The sequence below is a fragment of the Doryrhamphus excisus genome, linkage group LG17 (genome assembly GCF_037039965.1).
Source record: "Doryrhamphus excisus strain RoL-2023G ecotype Guam linkage group LG17, RoL_Dexc_Guam_v1.1, whole genome shotgun sequence".
Classification (NCBI taxonomy): Eukaryota; Metazoa; Chordata; class Actinopteri; order Syngnathiformes; family Syngnathidae; genus Doryrhamphus; species Doryrhamphus excisus.
The window spans coordinates 4,130,346-4,156,579 of record NC_136373.1 but is presented as its reverse complement, the minus strand read 5'-3'; the positions used below and the strand labels follow the sequence as shown (position 1 = coordinate 4,156,579).

Genomic DNA, 26,234 nt, shown 5'->3' with positions numbered 1-26,234 from the left:
ATTAAGGATTATGCTTGACGAGCTGGTAGTTTTGTCATGTGTTATTGCTGCTACAACACATGCATGTGACCCCCCCCCCCCCCTCCCGGCCCCCAGCACAAAGCAGGCTGGCATCATGATAGCTTTACATTAGAAAACATGGCGGAACAAGGAGTACACCAATCTCAATGAGGTGAAAGACAAAAATGTTTGTCCTTTATAGACAAGTACCACTGGTCCCAGGTTGGTCCCAATTGTACGCCATGCTGGTGTTTTTATATCCCCATTATTCTAAGAGTTACTACCCCAAAACTAAAGCCCAGCAACCCTTATTGCCATTTCCTGATTCCAGTTTATGCGCAGCATTACGGTAAACACGTTGAACGAAGCCTTTTCAAAATAAAGATTTCGTGGTCAATTTCAATATGCTAAAAAAAATACTTTAAACGTTTTGGTTTTAATTATCATTTGTCCGAAATTAGTGTAAACGATTCTGAGAGTGTGGTCTATGTATGCTGAGACGCTCGGTTCCTCTTTTTTTTTTTTTTATCAGCTCAGTGAAGATTAACAGCACACTCCCAACTTCCTCGTCCAAGGGGTAGCATTGATGCGGTGCGGTTCAGTAGTCACAGCATCACGCCTCAGTTCTAATGGTAGCTTCTAGAACGAAATGTGGACTATTCTAGATCGGGGGAACCTACTGGTAAAACGAGGGAAATCTTTTTGACGGCTCGGTTTTAAGCTGAGGTGAGTCTAATTTTTGTAAATATCGTGACGTCACTGTTAATGCCTGCCAGAGGGAGACATTTTAAATACATCTAAAATAAAAGTACATAAATCATACATACAGCAAAGAATGATGCTATAAAAACAGCATATATGCATACTAAAAATTATAAGTAAGGTCCAATTTAATGTTATTTACAACCTAGCACATTCAACTCAAATTCTCCATTTTAAACCTAGCATGAAATTGTTTTAGCAGAATGCTAACTTGTTTTAGCAGAAGTCCAATATTTACTCATTCCAATAAAGCACAGTAAGATTGTGATATCAGCAAGGATAAATAGTTCTCAGTTTGAGTAGGATTCAATATTAACTGTATATTTTCATAGAGCATAGAAAAGCTCTTCATAACTTTAAACGATAAATGTCAACATTAGAGCCCTCTAGACATAAAATAACTCCCCTATAGTCACCTTCATAGTCCTATTCTTGGTTTAGAGGCTACAGTATCATTGCAGGGACATATGAGACAACCTACGCTCAGTACATATAGAAAAGTACTAAGCTAACTAGTTAGCATCTACAATTTTTTAATTTTAAATTTAGTGTTTCACTCGTGAGGATAAGCGGTAGAAAATGAATGAATGAATGAAATTGAGTTGGAGCAAAATATAAAGTCAAAAACTTACCACTTCCACACGAGAAACTTAAACACTCCACACTAAGCAATGAACACAAAACTATTAACCCAAGATGGCGCGCTAACCAACAAGTGGTTAGCTAGGAGAGCTAGGAGACCAGAGTTCAATTCCAATGGAGTTTGCATGTTCTTCCCCCCGTGCATCTCCTCGTTTTCTCCCACATTCCAAAAACATGCTAGGTTAATTAGCGACTCCAAATTGTCCATAGGTATGAATGTGAGTGTGAATGGTTGTTTGTCTATATCTGCCCTGTGATTGGCTGGCCACCAGTCCAGGGTGTACCCCGCCTCTTGCCTGAAGACAGCTGGGATAGGCTCCAGCACCCCCGCGACCCTCGTGAGGATAAGCGGTAGAAAATGAATGTTACACATATCGGTATCGACTGATATCACTGATATCGGAAATTGAGAGTTGGTATTGGCATATTGGTATTTGGCAAAAAAGCCAATATCGGAGGTCCCCAATAAACAGTATATATGTATTATGCTATATGTTTGTGTTATTATTTGTGATTAACATCAACATTTCAGCTTTTTTTTTTCAAATGCTCTAGACCACCCATCTTTTTCTAGACCCACTTATGCAAAAATAATAACCCAAATTATTCATTCATTCATTTTCTACCGCTTTTTCCTCCCGAGGGTCGCGGAGGGTGCTGGAGCCTATCCCAGCTGTCTTTGGGCGAGAGGCGGGGTACACCCTGAACCGGTCGCCAGCCAATCACAGTGCCCATATAGACAAACAACCATTCACACTCACATTCATACCTATGGACAATTTGGAGTCGCTAATTAACCTAGCATGTTTTTGGAATGTGGGAGGAAACCGGAGTACCCTGAGAAAACCCACGCATACACGGGGAGAACATGCAAACTCCACACAGAGATGACCGAGGGTGGAATTGAACCCTGGTCTCCTCGCTGTGAGGTCTGTGTGCTAACCACTAGTCCGCCGTGCAGCCTTATGCAAAAATAAAAAATAAAAAAATACCCACAAGCAAACTCAAGTAGGTGTGTGTCGCCAGGTCGCTGGTGTGTGCGTGAGTGACGGAAAGAAAAGCTCCGAGTTGCTTGCTGCCATCTGTTGTTTTTGCTTGTATAAATCTCTAGATCTGCAAATATAAGATAAGCACTTTTTCTAGAATCAGTAAAGTATTTTACAGGAATTTGAGGAAAGCGAACTGAGTCAGAGCTAGTTGCTAGTGTGCTAGTCTTCACGCAGGTATAACCAAGCATTATAGGTGATTACCGCTATGATTAGAATCTGGGTAAAAATGGTAGTTTGCGTATTAAACTCCATCGTCTGGTTCAATAATCTCATCCCGGTCTCTGTATGAATGGTAGAAAGCAAACTTGGTAGAAGTGGTTGGTGTTCGATACCTAGCGCTTCTGCATGTTCATTCCTGTCACTTGAACACAGCAAAGCATCGTTTTAATAGTTTGAAGAGTTTTGAAAACTTCTTGTTCTGTACTGGTACTGTATTTTTATTTACCTTAATTTCAGGTGGTTAATCTGTACTTAATCTGCAATTAATACATAATTGTGTTTGGCTTGTAGTGGTGATAATTGACATTAAGACCAGCCTATGACTGCATGGACTCATAAGGACAAATGCATATTGAGTCCTGGGTTTCTTTTAAAATCGCCATCCAAAGCAATAGCCTTCCTTTGTATACATAAGTAAACATAGCATACATACCCATACCTAAAGACACAAATCAGGCTTAAAGGATTTAAAGATGTGTCTTTTCCAGCTGCAGTCACTGAAAGCAAGCAAACAGCATTCCAGATTTGGTACGCGCACAGTCAGCTGACTTGGCAGATTGACGCCATAAGGCATATTTGTCTTTGCTGAAGCTTATCCTCTGACACGATGTCTTTTATATGCCTTGCAGTCACATTTTAGATGCATCATCCAGGACATACAGCACAGCGGTTCCTAGAAGTTCAACCACAATCTGTTCCGATTGGTAAAACTCAGAATGCACAGCGCCGGGCGTTCAAGATCCAAGTTATAATACCTTGTACACAAAAAGATGCCAATAGTATTATAGGCTATTAATAATAATAGTAATTTAACTCAATCTTTATACATTCTGGACTGGACTGTCAGATCAAAAATAATCGAAATCAAAGGCATCATTCTGGACAGTTACTATTAAATATGAAAGGTCTCAAATCTTTAATCCCAAGTCTCCAGTCCAGACAAGACAGGTCAAGTCCAGTCTCTAATCATAGGCTATTTGTACCAAGACTTAGTTACAGAAAACCAGTACTAATTTAGCCCGAAAAAAAACTGGGATAGGTCCCAGAGAGGCGGGGTACACCCTGGACTGGTGGCCAGCAAATCACAGGGCACATATAGACAAACAACCATTCACACTCACATTCATTCATTTTCTACCGCTTTTCCTCACGAGGGTCGCGTGGGTGCTGGAGCCTATCCCAGCTGTCTTCGGGCGAGAGGCGGGGCACACCCTGGTTTGGTGGCCAGCCAATCACAGGGCACATATAGTCAAACAACCATTCACACTCACATTCATACCTATGGACAATTTGGAGTCGCTAATTAACCTAGCATGTTTTTGGAATGTGGGAGAAAACGGGGAGATGCACGGGGAGCACATGCAAACTCCATTGGAATTGAACTTGGGTCTCATAGCTGTGAGGCCTGCGCGCTAACCACTTGACCACCGTGCAGCCCCCATTGTCTATTATTAGTTAAAAATATTGAAAGACGTTATATCACTAGTCAGCTCGTAGTGGGATGCACGGGGAGAACATGCAAACTCCACACAGAGATGACCGAGTGTGGAATCGAACTCGGGTCACCTGTGCGTAATTTTACCTAATTAGGTTTCTACCACTAACCAGAAGTCTGGGGCTCAAATGTTCCGTCTGCACATTAAATCCTATATCTAAAACCTTCTGTTGAACTTTTATTCCTAGGTGGCATCAAAGACCCCCTACTGTACACCAGGACAGCGCCATGGGCTGCGTGGGCTCCAAGAAGGACCAGGAGCGTCTGGGAAAAGGGAACAACGAGGTGCAGACAAGTGCACAGACGACACACTATGTCAAAGATCCCACAACAGGAAACTCCAAAGCTGTAAGCAGCAGTAACTTTAGTTGTACTGACAATTATGACTCACTTATGACCCCCCCGCCCCCCATCCCCCTTCCCCCGGGGGACTGCTTGACTTTGGATGTGTGCATGTTTTGACTTTTGAAGTATCATTAACGATTGAACATTTACTATAGTTACATATTTACTAACAGCGCAGGTGATTTGATTACAATTTATCAGGCAAGTGCAAAAAGTCGAGTGGGGCCTCCAAAGTCTCGAAAGGTTGTAACATTTTTGAATTCGCGCAAAATACCTACACAGTGAGACATCACTTATATCACTGCAAGGTTTATGTAAATCTCAGCTGAATTTGTTATTCAGCATGTCTCTCTACGGTGGTAAACAATTAAAATTAAAATTAAAATTAAAATTAAAATTAAAATTAAAATTAAAATTAAAATTAAAATTAAAATTAAAATTAAAATTAAAATTAAAATTAAAATTAAAATTAAAATATATTGGGATTAAAAAAAACAAATAAAATAAATTAAAAAAACTTTTTAACTTTTATTTTATGAGGAAAGCAGGAAGTGAACAAATGTAACAGTTACTGATTGTAAAAGTACCAGATGGACGGGTAGGATTTAATAAGCTTGAACCAGTCATGATGTGCTACTATATACTATACTATACTATACTATACTATACTATACTATACTATACTATACTATACTATACTATACGATACTATACTATACTATACTATACTATACTGACAGTTACTATGGTACCCATTAATGTCATTGTATGGTCATATCACCTCGTACTTCGGTACAGGACAAAAAATAAATAAAAAAATAAACAAAAAAAACTTAAACTCTATTAGGAAAGCAGGAAGTGAACAAATGTAACAGTTGCTGCTTGTAAAAGTACCAGATGGAGGGGTAGGATTTAATAAGCTTTGCTTCTTCCTACTCCTTTTGGACATGTGGAACTGTGAACTGATTATGTGATGCATTCAATTGCAATCTGATGCATGTTCAAATGAAATAAAACCATTACCATTATCAAATACAACAATCCCCCGTTTATCGCCCCCTTTTGCGATATAATTCAAACCAAAAACCAAGTCTGGTGCTTGTGTGTCTCAGCGAACATTGGACACAATTGGTCACATTTTGAGGCATCACTCATAGCTTAACAACGACTGACCTTGAAAACGTACAAAAATACATACATACTTACGAAAAATACATATACCCCCTGTTGTACTATAGTATATATGTACTATACTTTATACAGTATTTATTGTCGCTATTGTTCATTGTTGACCCGTAAGAGTGTCCGTTTTTTGCATATTAGACAACAACAACCGCTCATGTCTGTAAAAAAAAATGTGCAGTTCCTCCTGGCTGTCACTTCCTGTGTCTTTTGGCCTAAGTTGAGAAAGAAGAAGTGACGAAAGCTGAAGTGGCAGAAGGGGATTAAAACTTCAATATTAGGCAACAACCACTAAGATATCAGTCAACTTGTTCATAACAGCATTATCGCACTTTTACTTCCTGGATGCTTGTTATACAATTTTAAAGCCAAAACTCTCCCCGGCAACCTGATTTTTTACTTTGATAAGACATGGGCTTTCCTGTCTGTCAAAAAAAAATGCTTGTACTTGTACTATGAAAAATAATGCTGTTAAAATTCACCCTTTTTTGTGTCTTCCAGAACAAAATGCCCCCCAGTGCACACAACACAACAGATGGTGCGTCACGCAATCTCTCTTTGCATACTTCCTCTGTTGTATTGCCTCCCTGAGGTTCTTGTTTTCTGCATCTTGTGTGTATTTCATCTTTTTACAGTAGCGCTATGTATAGCACATGTCTAGCACTCGGCGTCATGTTGTAGTATTTTTCAAAAATTCTAAATACGTGTCAGAGGTGCCACAATACCGTATTAGGGTGCGTCTGTAGCTTTAATGCTAATTAGCTGTATTTGTCCACGCCTCTCTCAGACAAAGTGTGTGACTCTAAGAAGTGCTACTGTGTACTTTATTTACATATACACTGTATGTAAAATGTACAGTATAGCAGATACAGCAATGTAACGTTAAGGAGCGGGACAGGAAGATATAATGTTAGCAACACTAGCATAGCTAAGTGAGCTTCAGTGCTAACATTACACACACATTTTAACAGCAACATCATGCTAGGTTAGCCCATTCACTAAAGACAAACTAACTGAATTTTAAAATAATTATATTTAAAATTTCTAAAAAATGGTGTTGTCAAATTTAACGTCTTAATAATGACTTAACATTATTACAACACTTTTTGATGTGCGATTAAATTTTTGACCCTCGTCCCATACCGTGGTTGGAACTGCTAGCTAAAATTTGGACACGCACAGCGCTCAATAAGATTTATTTGCATTATTCCTTCATGGTTGGGATGTCAGGTCCCAACTTTATACTTGGCTGGCAGAAGTTTTAGTGTGCCTGCCAATCACATAATGTCAGAGCCCGGAAATGTACTGTGTGGTGTCCCGCAGGGCTCTGTCCTGGGCCCCATTCTGTTCATGATGTGCTATATATATCACTATATTGACAGTTAATATGGTACACATTATGTCATTGTATTGTCATATCACCTCGTACTTCGGTACGTGACAAAAAATAAATGAAATACAAAAAAATAAAGAATAACACATTTGAAAAAATACAAAAAAATCTTTTTTAAATACCTTATTTTCCTGACCTGGAGATGTTGCCATTTTTTGTGTTCATTAAAATACCATTTGGGATCATATCACCTTGTACTTCAGTACGTGACAAAAATAAAAACGTAAACTATATTATGAAAGCCGGAAGTGAACAAATGTAACAGTTACTGATTGTAAAAGTACCAGATGGAGGGGTAGGATTTAATAAGCTTTGCTTCTTCCTACTCCTTTTTGGACATGTGGAACTGTGAACTGATTATGGGATGCATTCATTCATTAATTTTCTACCACTTATCCTCACGAGGGTCGCGGGGGGTGCTGGAGCCTATCCCAGCTGTCTTCAGGCGAGATGCTGGTTACACCCTGGACAGGTCGCCCTATAGACAAACAACCATTCACACTCACATTCATACCTATGGACAATTTGGAGTCGCCAATTAACCTAGCATGTTTTTGGAATGTGGGAGGAAACCGGAGTACCCGGAGAAAACCCACGCATGCAAACTCTACACAGAGATGGCTGAGGGTGGAATTGAACCCTGGTCTTCGAGCTGTGAGGTCTGCACACTAACCACTAAATCACCGTGCAGCCCTTCTGATGCATGTTCAAATGTAATAAAACCATTACCATTTACTTGCTGAAAATATTTAGTTGTACTGCTCCTTTGAATCTTCTGGGGTCCACAAACGGACCTCCTTAATCAACTACCTGGTGGAATTAAAGCAAGCAGGAAAAAACAGTCTGTTCCAGCTGAACGCTGGAAAAAACAAAACAAAACTCTGCTATCCAGCCTTTAGGTGATCTGAGCCTCTCGGCTAAAACAAAACCGAGGAACCTGGGAATGATCTTTGACGAGAGCATGTCACTAGAACTAGAACAGGTCCATGGTTTCTAAATGACAAGCATTTTAACTTACACTGACTCTGACCTGTTCAACTTGGAAACCTTATCCCTACAGGGGACATCATCGCTATAGCGCTGTATGACTACGATGCCATCCACGATGGAGACCTCGGCTTCAAGAAGGGTGACAAACTCCGGATTTTGGAGGAGTGAGTACAGAACCTCGAGTGATTAATATGACTGTCCATCATACGAATGCTGTTTAATGATGTGCCTGTAGATCAGGGGAGTGGTGGAGAGCCATGTCCATCAGTACCGGTCAGGACGGCTTCATCCCTAGTAATTACGTAGCCAAAGATACCCTGGAGGCGGAGGAGTAAGTGGACTCACACTTTAAGTCATTGAAAGCAACAAGATAGAATATATGACCGTGTCACCTTCCGGAGCATTGGGGAGGTTTTTGCGCTGATGGATGTTTGCGTTTTTGAAGGTGGTTCTTCAAGGGCATCAGCAGGAGAGACGCTGAGAGACAGCTACTGGCCCCCGGGAACCGAGTCGGATCCTTCATGATCCGAGACAGCGAGACCAATAAGGGTTAGTGTTTTTTTAAGCAGTGCGCTCCTGTTATATAGAGGATCTTTGACTCACAATTATTGTCGTTAGTCCTTAGAAACTGCATTTTTTTATTTTTTTATTGATGTTAATGAATTTACTGATCTCTCTGGCTGCAAAATAAGTTTACCTAAGGGTACCGATAATGTAACCTTTGACCTTTGAGCACTGTTGTTATACAAGATGATCTTTAACTGGTGTGTTTTGGTTAAAAACTGCACACACAATACAGAAAATCTATGAGTAGGGTTTTTATTTTAAAAAACAGTGGCATACTCTTCTTGTATATAGGATCTTTGACTACTATTTTTGCAGTAGGTCCTTAAAAACATTACTCCTGTAATATATATATATATATTTAAAAAGTTTACAAAGTGACCAGAAAGGTAGCAAACATGGGCTTGTTCCCTTCATGTATTATTAGAAATAGTAAAGAATTGACAAAATGGAGGAAGAGGAAGTATACAAATCCTCCGTAGGTTCAGTTAGAGTGCAAATAAAGCAACGGGAAATGTAAGAAAAGTCATAAAAAGTACAGCCACATGTAGCTTTCACTTTGATTAAATATTTGAATTGATCGAGTTGAATAGGGGAGACCAGGGTTCAATTCCACCCTCAGCTATCTCTGAGTGGAGTTTGCATGTTCTCTGGGTTTTCTCCGGTTTCTCCGGTTTCCTCCCACATTCCAAAAACATGCTAGGTTAATTAGCGACTCCAAATTGTCCATAGGTATGAATGTGAGTGTGAATGGTTGTTTGTCTATATGTGCCCTGTGATTGGCTGGCCACCAGTCCAGGGTGTACCCCGCCTCTTGCCTGAAGACAGCTGGGATAGGCTCCAGCGAGGAAAAAGCGGTAGAAAATGAATGAATGAATGAATGAATGAATGAATGAATGAGTTGAATAGTTTGCTCAAAAGGATAGCCATTTAAAAAAAAAACATTTTTTTCTCTTCGACGACAGGAAGCTTCTCTTTGTCAGTCAGAGATAGTGATGGCCCATCAGGTGATACCGTCAAACACTATAAAATACGTATGCTGGACAATGGAGGATTCTACATCTCTCCGCGCATCACCTTCAGCACCCTGCAGGACCTGGTCAAACATTACAAGAGTGAGTATTACTGTTATACATATTATATAGTTACATATATCAGCCTTAGTAGACTTAAAAGTATGTGTTGATGTACAGCACCATCTAGCGGACATAATGTGTAACACAATAATACCATATATCTAAATTATACAATATTTATTTGTAATACTTATATATATTCCACTCCCAGAGCAGGGTGATGGTCTCTGCCAAACCCTAACCAACCCTTGTCTGAACCCCAAACCGGAGAAACCCTGGGAGAAAGATGCCTGGGAAATCCAGAGGTCGTCACTGAAGCTGGAGAAGAGGCTCGGTGCTGGACAATTTGGAGAAGTCTGGCTTGGTAATTTAAAAAAATATATATATTTTATTAATTTTATTGCTACTGTGTTAGCCCTTGAATGCGTCAAGCTAAAATGTAGTTTTGTTGTTCAGCTACGTACAACAAGCACACCAAGGTGGCAGTGAAGACCATGAAACCAGGAAGCATGTCGGTGGAGGGCTTCCTGGCCGAGGCCAATCTGATGAAGACTCTGCAACACGACAAGCTAGTCAGACTCAACGCTGTGGTCACGAAGGAGGAGCCTATTTATATTATCACTGAATACATGGAGAAAGGTGCATCTCCATACAATACAATGCTTTTTACTGCTGTAATAGTCAATTAAAGGGTTGCACATAGCAGCCCACTGGACAGCTTTTGGACAATGGGTTCGAATTCCGTGGATTTAGGGAACATTCATTCATTCATTTTCTACCGCTTTTTCCTCACGAGGGTCGCGGAGCCTATCCCAGCTGTCTTCAGACGAGAGGCGGGGTACACCCTGGACTGGTGGCCAGCCAATCACAGGGCACATATAGACAAACAACCATTCACACTCACATTCAATGGACAATTTGGAGTCGCTAATTAACCTAGCATGTTTTTGGAATGTGAGAGGAAACCGGAGTACCCGGAGAAAACCCACGCATGCACGGGGAGAACATGCAAACGCCACACAGAGATGGCCGAGGGTGGAATTGAACCCTGGTCTCCTAGCTGTGAGGTCTGCGCGCTAACCACTCGACCGCCTTGCCGCCCATTTAGGGATCAACGCCCGCTAAATAAATACCTTGCCCCCCCCAATCAACATTTTTGTTTAAGTTTAGTGAAAACTCCGCAAGGGTGGAATTGAACCCTGGTCTCGTAGCTGTGAGGTCTGCGTGCTAACCACTCGACCGCCGTGCCGTCCATTTAGGGATCAACGCCCGCTAAATAAATACCTTGCCCCCCCCCCATCAACATTTTAGTTTGAGTTTAGTGAAAACTCTGCTAGGGTGGAATTGAACCCTGGTCTCGTAGCTGTGAGGTCTGCGCGCAAACCACTTGAACACCGTGCCGCCCATTTAGGGATCAACGCCCGCTAAATAAATACCTTGCCCCCCCCCCAATCAACATTTTAGTTTGAGTTTAGTGAAAACTCTGCTGGGGTGGAATTGAACCCTGGTCTCGTAGCTGTGAGGTCTGCGCGCAAACCACTCGAACACCGTGCCGCCCATTTAGGGATCAACGCCCGCTAAATAAATACCTTGCCCCCCCCCCCCCCCTCCCAATCAACATTTTAGTTTGAGTTTAGTGAAAACCCCGCTAGGGTGGAATTGAACCCTGGTCTCGTAGCTGTGAGGTCTGCGTGCTAACCACTCGAGCGCCGTGCCGCCCATTTAGGGATCAACGCCCGCTAAATAAATACCCCCCCCTCCTCCCAATCAACATTTTAGTTTGAGTTTAGTGAAAATTCCGCTAGAAAAAGCACAAGACAGCTCCACTCATCGCTCATCTCCGTGCCCTCATCCAATCCAATCAATCACTGTTAGTATGCAAATGAGCAAACACAAAGGTCCTCATGGGTGATTATTGACAGTATAAACAAAAATAGGACAGATTTTACATTGCAGCTTTCATGATCATAGTTCCGAAATGTCCCATTTTTATGGAACGCACCATTTGTTAAAGCCAAGAATGAATTGTTTGTGTTCGCAGTCCACAGCACCAATGAATCTTGTTCTTCTACATAGCGATACTCGTGGCGTTAAAGCAATCAAGCCTAACATGTGTATACTTGTGCCAACAGGTAGTTTATTAGACTTCCTCAAGAGCGATGAAGGCGGTCGCGTCCCGCTTCCCAAGCTCATTGACTTCTCTGCCCAGGTGAGGTTCATCTGTAGATCCGAAGCGGTTAATGTTGTATTATGATTAAGGGTTTTAAGTATGCAGATTAGTTAAGGTTATGGTTCCTAGGTATTTGGTATCCGTTGAAATGCCAGTAGCACGTTGATATTATCAGTCCCGCTGACAAACACACTGCAGAAGGTTGTCAAACAAGATCTTCTATCACTGTCCTTCCATAGTGCCATAGAGCTTAACTTGAGTGTTCACCTCTCGAGTCTTCACCTCCAAAACAAGGAAGCTCCCCGAGCCGCAGGTTGCCGACCCTGCTAGTAGTATATCCGATCTGACTCTTTTACTGTGACGTATTACATCTTAGATCGCAGAGGGCATGGCCTTCATCGAGCAGAGGAACTACATCCACCGAGACCTGAGGGCTGCCAACATCTTGGTCAATAAAGCTTTAGTGTGCAAAATCGCCGACTTCGGCCTCGCCCGTATCATCGAAGACAACGAATACACAGCTAGAGAAGGTACGTCATTACTATTAAACGTCTTGTTAGGAAACTTGTGAGTAATTTGTTTTGTTTTGGTTTCCAGGTGCGAGATTTCCCATCAAGTGGACAGCCCCTGAAGCCATCAACTACGGTTGCTTCACTATCAAGTCAGATGTCTGGTCGTTTGGGATTTTACTGACGGAGGTCATCAGTTATGGACGTACGCCATACCCAGGTAAGTTATAGTGAATTGGAGATGTGTTGGTCAATATCTACAATATATCTATCAATATCTGTCAATATATACTGTCAATAATCACCCATGTGGACCTGCTCATTTGCATACTAACAGTGATTGATGTTTGGGATTGAATGAGGGCACGGAGATGAGCGATGAGTGGAGCTATCTTGTGCCTTTTCTAGCGGAGTTTTCACTAAACTCAAACTAAAATGTTGATTTGGGAGGGGGGCAAGGCATTTATTTATCGGCACGGTTGTGTGGTTAGCGCGCAGACCTCACAGCTAGGAGACCAGGGTTCAATTCCCACCCTCGGCCATCTCTGTGTGGAGTTTGCATGTTCTCCCCGTGCATGTGTGGGTTTTCTTCCGGTTTCCTCCCACATTCCAAAAACATGCTAGGTTAATTGGCGACCATTCCATAAGTATGAATGTGAGTGTGAATGGTTGTTTGTCTATATGTGCCCTGTGATTGGCTGGCCACCGGTCCAGGGTGTACCCTGCCTCTCGCCTGAAGACAGTTGGGATAGGCTCCAGCACCACCCCCCTCTCGCGACCCTGGTAAGGATAAGCGGTAGAAAATGAATGAATGAATCCAAAAGGTTCACGCGCCGTAGTTTTTAATATACTTAACTGTCAAGTGTAAAAAGAAGTTAACCACTGTATAATGAATCTTGGAGAGTACTTGTCTGAAGTGGAGAAAAAAAAACGTACTTCTTAAACTACATTTTTTGCATTTTACTGTCACACGAGCACAAAAAAGAAGTTTAAAAACAGTACAATAAAACTAAAACAAAGCAAAAATACACACAATGACTTCAAGTAAATTCTCTTTTAATCCTAAAAGTGAATGTACTTCTTGCTGAGGTAAGGAAGTTTCGGCAAAATATCAGTTCTCAACAAAAAAAAGGGGAAAAATGCCATATATATTTTAGCCATATATACATTTAATTACTCCGGTTTCCTCCCACATTCCAAAAACATGCTAGGTTTATTAGCGACTCCAAATTGTCCATAAGTATGAATGTGAGTGTGAATGGTTGTTTGTCTACTATATGTGCCCTGTGATTGGCTGGCCACCAGTCCAGGGTGTACCCCGCCTCTCGCCCAAAGACAGCTGGGATAGGCTCCAGCACCCCCCGCGACCCTCGTGAGGAAAAGCGGTAGAAAATAAATGAATGAATGAATGAATGTAACAAAATTCAACGGGCAAATATTACAGACATGCCAACATGTACACATTTTCTGTACACAACACTCATTTAAGCCCTAAATGTGCGTTTTACTTTAATCAAATGCATTTTAAAATGAAAAAAATCATAACTACCACTAATTAATGATAATAATGATTTAGTCATAGTCTAGCCTTTAGCCTGGTCATAATGCTAACGCTACAACTGCGTCGTCCCCATCTCTAATCTCCTCCTCAGCGGAGTCACTTTTGAAAAGTCAAGGAACTTTCATCCACTGATCATCCCATCAGATATTTCTATGTTTTACCCAATTCCAACATTTAACTTCCTGTGCCCTTATTATTCAGGGATGACAAACCCAGAAGTGATACGTTCCCTGGAGAAGGGCTACCGGATGCAACGTCAGGACAGTTGCCCTAAAGAACTCTATGATATCATGCTGGAATGCTGGAAGAACAAACCGGATGACCGTCCCACCTTTGATTACCTGCAAAGCGTCCTGGAGGATTTCTACACAGCCACAGAGAGCCAGTATCAGCAGCAACCATGAGACTCCACTATGTAGTTTCATAATATTTTTGTACAAAAAAAAAACTTTATAGTATTTTCCTAATGCTTACATACACGCCTACGGATGTCCTCTGTGTGTCCATCTTTATCTGAATCTTGGAATAGGTTTTGTCAACATACATTTGACTATATTTTTCACACATTTACTGTACTGTATGTTTTATATGCATTGTATGTATTTTAAGTATGGTAGAAACTAATTCAAGAGATTAAGAAAATGCACAATACACAGTTTTAACTCAATCTTTGAGTTACCGGTTTTAATTAGAAGCAGGCGATAATTGGAAAGAGGCAGTATTTTAGTATTTCATAATGATTTGGAATGCATGAGAAAGTTGACTTTTATACACAAGTATATTGCACAACGCAGCAGAACCGATGTTGGAATAGCGGCAAGTGTACTTACAAACAACATGTTTAAAATTTTAATAATAATAATGTGGAGTGCATGAGAAAGCGGAAAGGAAAACATGACTCAACAGCTTAAAGTAGTAAACAGCTTATAATGTCTGGAATGTTTTGATTTGAATCAAGGGACAGCAATGTGTGATGCTGTGTTTTTATTATTTACTGAAGTTTTTTGCTTGTTCTAGTCGGCGGCTCCATGCATCATTGTAATATTTTTCAAATAAAAATATTTTAATAATGAATAAAAATATATAGTGGTAAACGAGATTTTAACGTTACTAGGAAAAGCACTGTATAAAAACCATATGACAATATATTGCAATCTACTGTTGTGTTTAATGGAATACTACATCACACTCTTCAGTATTATGTGTGTTAAACAGCTAAACAGCCTCAGACCATCACACTACCTCCACCGGATTTTACTGTCGCTATTTTACACAGAACATTTTCCCATCAAGTTGTTTTTTTTTTTAAACGAGCCTTAATGTTTTGCGTATTCTTTACGCTCCTGTTAAGAGAAGGAAAAAAAACTTACAAACTGGTATTAGATTTACAAAATGATATGCTTTGCACGACCTTTGACCCACTTAAACTGTTCTTTTTATTTTGTTACTATAGTTAATACTGCTATGATTACTGAATCACTAAACACTGAAATCTAATTATATTAGCACACTGTGCTAACACTACTACCTCTATGAAGCCCTCTAATATATCACATACTAATTATGTTGAAATACTCTTATTAAATCACACACTAATGTTGTTATAATGCTCTATTAAGTTATGTTATGTGTCCCTCTGTTGTCAAATCTATAACTGCATTATGCTAACTATATTACTACATGTCACTTGATTAATGAAACATTAGTAAAAGTATCTTTATCTGACAAGAGGGTTTAAAAAAAATTAATATGGAATTAAGTTGAATTTTTTTTTTTATTTTGATGTATCAGTGGTTAAAATCAGTTCAGAAATTTGGGGCTAGCTAGGCTAGTGGAGCTAATGATAAAATAATGATAAAACTAAAAAAAAAAAGCAGATTTTTAGATGTATGACTCAGCATTCACACAATTCTTTTAACTCACTCGCGGATGAGGTTTAAAAAAAAGTATCATAGTGACGTCACGAATGACACGTATTCAAAATGGCGGCCGCGGCTATGGTGAGTGAAGCGTCAAGCACTTTCTCTTCAGCCTAAACATTCCTTATGTTCTGTTTTCCTTTTAATAGAGACGCGTTGTTACGATGGGTAGATTAAACGTCCGCTTTACTGGAAATATAGCTATTTGGTGGTGACTTGATACGTTTTACGTCCAGACATGATTGTTTGTTTGAATGTTGACGCTCCTTCCGTTAACTTCCTGGTAGTTAGAAACGTCACTTTAGCTTTATGGAGAGGGGATGAAACCGTTTCAAAACAGTCCTGCTTTTAATTGTCAGGTCTATTGGGCGCAGTTGAAATTATAGAACGACCCCTTTGAGGCTGCTGACAAATTTATTTATTCATTTATTCATTGAAATGACCAGAAAGTGTTAGCTTCCCAAGTGTTAGCTGTTAGCATCCCAGGCTACACCCTATAGCTAATACCGAAGGCTGATCAAACTTCACAATTATTGATCACGTAGTTTCTCAAGGCACTGATTATATCGAGTGAGAAAAAGTCTAAATGTACATTAATGATAACCCCGGAAGATAATACATGTACTGATAATGTGCCAGTTATAAATCAAGTTGTGCAAAATGACATTACATTTATACACTTCTGAACCAAAGCTCAAGACCTTCCATTTTGTTTGGTGGATTGCAACCATATTGTTAATAGAGCATGCATTGACTTATGCCCGGATACAGTTTTGATTCTGATTAATCCAGCCTTTCGATTAATTTATTTGAGGTGTTTTGTGTGCATTCCCAGGAGACATGGTGGGCCTTGCTTCTCTTGTCCTTGTTGCCTGTGGTATTACCCTTCTATGTTCCTGGAGTGGCTCCTCGGGACTTCCATGAAGGAGACATTGTAGATATTAAGGTAAGAACACTGTTGCAACTGTCTATTTTTTTGGTGTTCTTTCATGGACTGAATGATTGAATTCTGGGTAATGGGAAGAAATGACACATAGTTTATAATGTAAACTATGGGAACGTGTGGAGGAACCATACACAGCCCCAAAATCTTAGTATCTTCTCCTGGTCGCACACTATTAAGGGGAAGCGTTAAAGTATATTTTAAGAGAGAGGATGAGTGATCACCATATGCAAACTCCAAAACAAGAGAAGAAGAATTTTGTCAACATCATTAAAAGTCTATTTCGCATAATAATTAAGCAAATCCTATTATTTGCTTCACAGGCTGTGAAGATGACCAGCTCCCGTACTCAACTTCCTTATGAATACTACTCTCTGCCATATTGTAAGCCGTCGTCTATTGTTTACAAGGGAGAAAACCTTGGTAAGTGAAAGATAAAAGCTATACCCTTCTCCATGTTACTCGATAATATTGCAACTCACTCTTTTTTTTTTTTTTTGCAGGTGAGGTGTTGCGCGGAGACCGTATTGTGAACACACCATTCGACGTAGCGATGAACAAGGACAAGAAATGTGAGGTGGTGTGCGACAAGAAGAAGCTCAGCAAAGCAGAGAGCAAGTTGTTTGCAGAGAGGATACACGAGGAGTATTATGTTCACCTGTGAGTCTTGCCATTCTCTGTAATGCTCATTTCAACCTACACTATACATGAATACACATATACAGCCCTAACACCACCTCTACTTACAGTCATGGTAATGGTAATGGTGTATTTCATTTGAACATGCATCAGATTACAATTGAATGCATCCCATAATCAGTTCACAGTTCCACATGTCCAAAAGGAGTAGGAAGAAGCAAAGCTTATTAAATCCTACCCCTCCATCTGGTACTTTTACAATCAGTAACTGTTGCATTTGTTCACTTCCTGCTTTCCTAATATGATTTAATGTATTTTTTGTATTTTTTTAAATGTATTTATTTTATAAAAATTATTTTTTCATTGTTTATTTATTTATCGTGTATTTATTGTTATTTTTAAAAATAAATTAAATTAATAATAATAATAATACAATTTTAATAATCATAATAATTTTATTAATTTAATTTTTTTCTTTTTTTTGTCCTTACTCAATCCATTCCATAGTTTCATTCCACATACTGAAATGCTATGGCTTTTTAACGTAGTCCTCGCATATAAGTGTTTCAGATTTAGTTCTTCCCCATATTTCTCCTCTCTTGTAGAGAAGTATTGGATGACATTTTTAGGTAATTGGTTATTTTTAGCCTTATTTTTAATAAATTTGTGATTTTAGAAATAAGGAGTCATGGAAGATATTATTAGACCAATGTTGTTTTTTTCTATCAATTTCTCTGTTTTTCTTGATAATAACCCACATCACTTTCCATAACTGTATGTAGAATTGCAGATAACCTGCCGGTGGCCACAAGGTTGGAGGTGTATCTCAGTAGGGAAGCATTAGCTGAAGAGGAGCAGAGAAAGGACATAGTTAAAGATATCCAGTTTGAACACGGCTACAGACTGGGCTTTGTCGACAACAACAAGGTAGGTTGAATGTATTGAATGAAGATGTCTTGTTCACAACAATTCAGTAACTTTTCTTCTCTACCCTTCGAAGGTTTATCTGCACAACCACCTCTCCTTCATCCTGTACTTCCACAGGGAAAAGCTGGAGGAGGGAGAGCAGCATAACTACAGAGTGGTGCGATTTGAGGTCATACCCCAAAGTGTAAAAGTAGAAGGTAGGTGGAAGCACCCATTGGTTCCAATTTTGTCCATACGATCACTTAAAAAAAAAATATTAACTTGTTTTCAGATCTCAAGGCTGTGCAAAAGGACAAAACTTGCACCCTGCCGGAGGCCAGTGGCTCTTCTCCGCAGGAGATTGACCCCACCAAGGAGAACGAGGTCCTCTTCACCTACTCTGTGCACTGGGAGGTGAGTGACTGTATAAAATTCCCTTTGAATAACAATGACAATGATTACACGCCATACCCATAAAAAAAAAAATATATATTCGCTCCTTCTCAATGTTTGTCGCTCATTACTCAATTCAAAAAGATCAGACGTAACAGTAGCCATGTTTACATGGACCCAAATATTCCAATTCCATTCGGGTTATTTGCTCAAACGGAAAGAATGTAACCTCATTCTGAAAGAAAAGTGCCAATCTGAATGAATATATAAAGGGATTCACAGGGATGCAATATTCCTTTCCCCAATCCGATTGAGGTATCTTGTACCCGCTCAAACGGGTGCGTTCTTCTTCGTGGTGTTTTTCTTCTTCTGTTGTTTATTGGCGGGTGGCAAGCAGCTTTCATGTGCATTAGCGCCATCTTTGGAACAGAATCTAAACCCTTCTATACGCCATTCATAAGTCCAGTTTTATTAAAAAAGAAAATTATTCTTCTTAATTATAAAATATTAGCAAGATTGAACTTTATTTTTTCCTGTTCCCGGGTGCGTTCTTTCAGCGAATGCTGAGATATGACGTAACACGCAGCGCGAGACGTTCTTCGATTAAAAAAATGGAGGCGAACAATCGGCACTGGACTGCTGCGGAATTTTTTTTTTTATTCAAACTAAATTTCAAGACTGGACGAACGGAAAAACTGGCAATACGGAGTTATTCCAACAAGTGAAAGGAAAAACTGGAGGAAGTCGGTATCACGTGATGTTGGTGTTTATGTTTTACTGCGTATGCCCCATTGACTATTCTGGTTGATTATAGCGCCGCATGTAGAAAAACTCCTCATGTAAACGTGGCTAGTAACTAAAAAAAAAATAATGACATGACTACACTGACTTGTGTGACCTTTGCAGGAGAGTGAGGTGAAATGGGCCTCTCGATGGGACACGTACCTGACGATGAGCGACGTACAGATTCACTGGTTCTCCATCGTCAACTCTGTGGTGGTCGTCTTCTTCCTGTCAGGCAAGTTTGTCTTGAAAGTCACACGAGTACGCCTGCTAATGGAACCAGTTTATCTCCAGGATTTTCACCACTGCGGTGGGAACAAGAAAATAGTCTGGAAAAGACAATTTCTCCCCAAGCAATTCGGAGCTTTTCTTCTTGTCAGTCACACACACATATCAGTTGGCAAAGTGGGTGTAGCATTTTGTAAAGGGACCCTACCCTAGTCATTTCATGGGCTTTTACAATAGCCACGTTTTTCTCTTTCCGAATGACCTTTCCGAAAGCAATGGTATCCATGGAAAGGAATATTCCAATCGCGTGTCTACATGCGCCGCTATAATCAACCAGAATAGTCAATGGGGCATACGCAGTAAAACGTAAACACCAACATCACGTGATACCGACTTCCTCCAGTTTTTCTTTCACTTGTTGCTCCGTATTGCCAGTTTTCCGTTCGTCCAGTCTTGGAATTTAGTTTGAATAAAAACCAACTTTCCGCAGCAGTCCAGTGCCGATTGCTTTCCTCCATTTTTTAAAATCAAAGAACATCTCGAGCTGCGTGTTACGTCATATCTCAGCATTCGCTGAAACAGGAAAAGATAAAGTTCAATCTTGCTAATATTTTATAATTAAGCTCTGCACATTTTTTATATAGATATGTATTTTATTTTTTTTAATAAAACTGGACTTATGAATGGCGTATAGAAGGGTTTAGATCAGGGGTGGGCAAACTTTTTGACTCGCGGGCCGCATTGATATGACAAAATTTACGGGGGGGGGGGGGGGGGGGGCAGACTATATATTTTACACGTAACAGTCCACCTGGTATTGTATCTGTAAAATTGTCATGCAATCTATTATTATTTATTATTTTATATTTATATTTAAATATTTTAAAAATAATAAAATATTATAATAATTATAATAAAATTAAAATAATAATTATTATATTATTATTATGTAAAATGTGGAAATATAACAATAATATTATATATAATTAATATAATATACTGTAGTTAAAAAAAAGTCACTTTGGTGGTTTTCACCTCCACTCTATGCTTCTTCTAAGTGTACGCCATTACCTTTCTTTCACAGGTATCCTCAGTATGATCATCATCAGAACCTTGAGGAAGGACATTGCTAATTACAACAGAGAGGATGACATTGTAAGTTGTTTGGTGGAAGCGATTCTACGCCTTTAAAGCCCAGCTTACTGCAGCCATGTTGTTGTTCGGCCATTTTCCAAACAGGAAGACACAATGGAGGAGTCGGGATGGAAGAATGTTCACGGTGATGTCTTCAGGCCGCCTCAGTACCCCATGATTCTCAGCTCGCTGCTGGGGTCAGGGATCCAGCTGTTTTGCATGATCCTTATTGTGATATGTGAGTATTTTAATAATATTTGTTGATGTCTTTCTTTATAAGGAGTTTAATTGACTGTTTAGTGTTCCTTCTTTGTGTTTATGTAGTCGTTGCCATGTTGGGTATGTTGTCTCCATCCAGTCGAGGAGCCTTGATGACCACTGCGTGCTTCCTCTTTGTGTTTATGGGGTAAGAACCATTGCATACTGGTCCAAAATATCAAAATATATTGGTCTCATGCTTAAAATGTTTTTACTGTGTAGTGTTTTTGGAGGCTACTTTGCAGGAAGACTGTACCGCACACTGAAAGGCCATCGGTGGAAGAAAGGAGCGTTTTGTGTGAGTTGTCTCCATTGTTACTAAGCAAACCTGACATCCTGTTTTCTCCGTGGATATGCGTGTAAATATTTATTTTATAACATGTAGACTGCAACTTTGTATCCGGCTGTGTTTTTTGGCATCTGCTTCATACTCAACTGTTTCATCTGGGGGGAGCACTCCTCGGGGGCGGTGAGTTATAGTCCTTGACTCACAAAAAATGGCAGACAATATCAACAATATTGACTTTATTTGCTCTGTTTTTTCGATCCATGCTACATTCAGGTGCCCTTCCCAACCATGCTGGCTCTGCTGTGTATGTGGTTTGGTATCTCTATGCCTTTAGTTTACCTGGGATACTACTTTGGCTTCCGTAAGCAGCCATACGACAACCCTGTACGAACCAATCAGATCCCTCGGCAGGTTCCAGAACAGCGTTGGTACATGAACAAGTTTGTAGGGTAAGCGAGTGTTAACATTGTCATTTTTTAGCTGATTTAAAAACCGTATATGTTTTAAAATGTAAAATGTTTTCTTCTTGATTAGAATCCTGATGGCTGGGATCCTCCCATTCGGTGCCATGTTCATTGAGCTCTTCTTCATTTTTAGTGTGAGTATGATCATTTCAATGGAGTGTTTACTTTCTTAGTTACTATGGCTATAACGTCATCATCATCAATGTATGTGTGTGCTTTTAGGCCATCTGGGAGAATCAGTTTTATTACCTTTTTGGCTTCCTGTTTCTGGTCTTCATCATCTTGGTGGTCTCCTGCTCTCAGATCAGCATTGTTATGGTTTATTTCCAGTTGTGTGCAGAGGTAATTAGTGTTTTACATTTACATATATACATTTATTTCTTTTAATAGCAGCCAGGTGTGTTTATACAATGGTTGTTTCTCAGACAGCATACACTATGTAGCATTATTGTTCTGTTATTATTGACTTTTTTTTAAAACTCACCTTTACAACATATACTTTCTCTGCTAAAGGACTACCGATGGTGGTGGAGAACATTCCTAGTTTCAGGAGGGTCAGCCTTCTATGTCCTCGTGTACGCCGTCTTCTACTTTGCCAACAAGGTAACGCCCACTCACATTGTGTTAATAAAGTCAAACGGTCATATGCTAGTCCCGCCCACAAGGTGTTGATGTGGTATGATGGCACACAAATTGTTCTGGAGGCCATATTTTCATAATACTAAGGGCTGATGGGGGGGTGGGCTTATCTTTGTGCATAATAATAATGAAAGACAAGGACGTCACCAAAATGGTTGACCTACTGACCTAAGATCCGCAAAGATCCTCTATATGACAGGATGTCACTGATGTTTTTTATTTATTTATTCATTTTCTACCACTTATCCTCACAAGGGTCGCAAGGGGTGCTGGAGCCTATCTCAGCTGTCTTCTGGCGAGAGGCAGGGGTATACCTTCGACTGGTAGCCAGCCAGCCAATCACAAGGCACATATAGACAAACAACCATTCACACTCACATTCATACCTATGGACAAGTTGGAGTCGCCAATTAACCTAGCATGTTTTTGGAATGTGGGAGGAATGGCTAAAATATATATGGCATTATTTTCTGATATTCTGAACTGATATTTTGCCGAAACTTACTTACCTCAGCAAGAAGTACATTCACTTTTAGGGTTAAAAGAGAATTTACTTGAAGTCATTGTGTGTAGTTTTGCTTTGTTTTAGTTTTATTGTACTGTTTTTAAACTTCCTTTTTGTGCTCGTATGACAGTAGAATGCAAAAAAAAATGCAGTTTAAGAAGTTTTTATGTCTCCACTTCTTTTTAATCCTATACATGTAATCAGGCAAGTACTCTCCAAGCTTCATTATACAGTGGTTAACTTCTTTTTACACTTGACAGTTAAGTGTGACAGTTAAGTATATTAAAAACATGGAGTCACCAATTAACCTAGCATGTTTTTGGAATGTGGGAGGAAACCGGAGTAGTCGGATGCACGGGGAGAACATGCAAACTCCACACAGAGATGGCCAAGGGTGGTATTGAACTCGGGTCTCCTAGCTGTGAGGCCTGTGTGCTAACCACTCGTCCACCGTGCAGTCCCACTGATGTTTTTATGTTGCAATAATAATCATAACAGTGATTAATTTTACACTTTTTGCAACCACCTCAAGATTGCATTTTTTTAAGTACCAAAAAATGTAGGAAGACCACTATCAGCGGTTTAAAGGATCCAACTGTCGGTTATTAAAAGAATGAAAAATAGTGCCCTCCGCTGGATGTGGTGAAGCGGGCGTCTCCGTTGTCCCCTCGGCTTCACTTTTTGTGTCCCCTCTTGCCTCCTCCTCAGCTGGACATTGTGGAGTTCATCCCCTCGCTCTTGTACTTTGGCTACACTGCCTTGATGGTTCTTTCCTTCTGGCTGCTAACCGGCACCATCGGCTTCTACGCCGCCTACATGTTCATCAGGAAGATCTACGCCGCCGTCAAGATTGACTGACTCTGTTACTGCTCCTGTTTTTGTTTTTTTGTTTTTTGTCACAATTTTATTTTTTCCCATCAAGCACTGACTGGTGTTTTGAGGAGGTATTTTTTTTGCAGTCCAAACGGAGAACAACGGCCTCTTCTTCCTTCCTTGCCACCCCTCATTTGATTTTTTTTTTTTTAATGTTTGGATGGAGACCCAGAGGATGTTTTTTTCTGATAGGACAGTTTACGTCTTCAGCTGGGGTCACCTTGGGCCAAAACAATGATTTTTTGGCACACTTTTTTTGGGCTTAATTTATCTTGTGTTTTTAAGTTGCGTCATCAACCATGACTCATCTTTTGAATGAAATATTCCCTTTTTTCTTCATTTTCCACTTTACAGATGGAAAGTTTAACTGTGGTTGTCGTGTTGTCTTATGTTGGACTGATATGTAGGAGGGAGTGATGCTGGGAGATTCCATAGAATGGATACATGAAACACTCTCTTTTTTTTTTTTTAACTTATGCTTCCATATCTTTCCTGTATGAAAATAGCAGCTCCCCCAACTTCTTAAATGTACCAAATATGTATTGCCTCTAAACGATGAAATAATGATGTGAAAAGTGAGATACTGAGATTTAATGGAGGCACCGTGTTTGGGGGTTTACCACGCACATGTACATCAGAAACTTGGAAGATGGTTTTTAATGCTCATTAAATGGTTACTGCAGTATTTTTTTTTGAAATTATTATTTCTTCCATGTGGTTTTGGGGGTTAAATATCTTTAATAAGCCGCATCAGACTTCCCTGCAATTATGGTGCAATGGAGGTAATGTGTCAATAGGGGGCAAAGGGGAGCTACATTTGAGCATATAGTAGATTTGCTTACCACTGGCATTTTTATTTTAAGGGGGGGGGGTATGCATGCTGTGAGCCAATTAATTTGCAAAAAATTGATTTTACTTGAATAAGATTTGATTTTCATTAATAAATGGTGGCTTATGTACTTGCAATTCCTGCAGGATGCATTAGCATATCTTGTAAGATTTCATCTATATACTTATGTGTTTTTTTTTGTGCTTTCATAATAAACGTAGCAATGGTACACACCATTTATTCAGAGAGACTGGTGTTCAAACAGTGTCATTAGAGGGACGGGGTGGCGTGATGACCCTTTACTGATGAATAACTAGACTCTGTGATCAATGGAAGCGTTAATGATGATGCAACATATGGACTGACAGGGACATAATACCCATAAATACATATGTATTCTCCTCTTATCATTATAAATGTGGACCCTGAGACATAATTGACCTTTTTTTGCCCCTGGCAACAGATGCTGTCTTTGTATTATATTCTATGGTGATAATTAATGTCAGAAAAAAGGGATTCAATGTCTTAACAAGGTCGAGTGACCTTCCTCAAACATACATAATGATGTGTTGGGTTGGGGATAAACATTTGTATAAATAACATAAGTTATCATTTATTTTTATTGCTAAGGTCTGCCTGTCTTTTATTACAAGGACGAGCTGTGCAACACAACTTGAACAAAAACAAAGCTAATAGCCTCTACTGTGTATTCAGATTGGAAAACGGAACATAAATCTACAGTACATGTTGTCATCGTATAATAGACACTACTGGGATAGTATTGGAACGCGACAACACTAAGTCAATTATTGAGAACTTCTCTAAACGTTACAGTTGTTTACAATAAATTAATAACACACTGCATTTGCATAATGTATCAGATCCGTATCGCTATCAGTATCAAATCAATCGGACATCATTGATTAGGCCGCTTGCACAAAACGACAACACCAGAACTCAACCACAAATTAGCATCACTGTAAAAAGCCGCAGGGATTCAAACTGTAAAAAAAAAATGATACAACAGAAATGACCTCAAATAAATCCCTGCTAATCTTTGTATTTAAGTAAATAAATGGCCACTATTTGAGGAAGTATGATATAGTAATTCATAAAATTAAAAAACAGTGACAGTAGGTGTCCATATAGTAAATCCACCTAAGACACATAATATCATTTATCATAACACAATTACCAAAATGGATTGATCTCATTCTTCACATTGGCTCATCCCACATCCATTGTATCGATGCTAAACACTGACATGACTAATTACTTTAAATATAGCTTGGCCCTTTTCCAATAAGGATGTGTTTGCATTTTGCATACATGTATGTAAACATATTGTTGTTATTCATTCATTTTCTACTACTTATCCTTGCGGGGGTGCTGGAGCCTATTCCAGCTGTCTTCGGGTAAGAGGCAAGGTACACCCTGGACTGGTGGCCAACCAATCACAGGACACGTATATTCAA

At 39.6% G+C, this 26,234-nt stretch overlaps 2 protein-coding genes across 2 annotated transcripts; both read left to right on the top strand.

Moving 5' to 3' along the window:
* The first annotated feature begins 284 nt into the window (after positions 1–284).
* Positions 285–15,196, top strand: hck (HCK proto-oncogene, Src family tyrosine kinase). The gene is made up of 13 exons (XM_058085318.2): positions 285–726; positions 4,356–4,515; positions 6,196–6,232; positions 8,148–8,241; positions 8,313–8,408; positions 8,523–8,626; positions 9,607–9,756; positions 9,929–10,081; positions 10,174–10,356; positions 11,850–11,926; positions 12,264–12,417; positions 12,485–12,616; positions 14,159–15,196. The coding sequence occupies exons 2-13, from the start codon at positions 4,396–4,398 to the stop codon at positions 14,359–14,361; spliced, it is 1,503 nt and encodes a 500-aa protein (XP_057941301.2). The 5' UTR covers positions 285–726; positions 4,356–4,395; the 3' UTR covers positions 14,362–15,196.
* Positions 15,197–15,910: 714 nt separating this feature from the next.
* On the top strand, positions 15,911–25,204 carry tm9sf4 (transmembrane 9 superfamily protein member 4). Its single transcript, XM_058085530.2, has 18 exons — positions 15,911–15,957; positions 16,712–16,822; positions 17,143–17,242; positions 17,323–17,479; positions 18,241–18,385; positions 18,459–18,582; positions 18,657–18,778; positions 19,664–19,775; positions 20,853–20,923; positions 21,008–21,140; positions 21,227–21,308; positions 21,383–21,458; positions 21,546–21,629; positions 21,723–21,898; positions 21,984–22,047; positions 22,136–22,255; positions 22,427–22,516; positions 23,766–25,204. The coding sequence occupies exons 1-18, from the start codon at positions 15,940–15,942 to the stop codon at positions 23,913–23,915; spliced, it is 1,935 nt and encodes a 644-aa protein (XP_057941513.2). The 5' UTR covers positions 15,911–15,939; the 3' UTR covers positions 23,916–25,204.
* Positions 25,205–26,234: the final 1,030 nt, after the last annotated feature.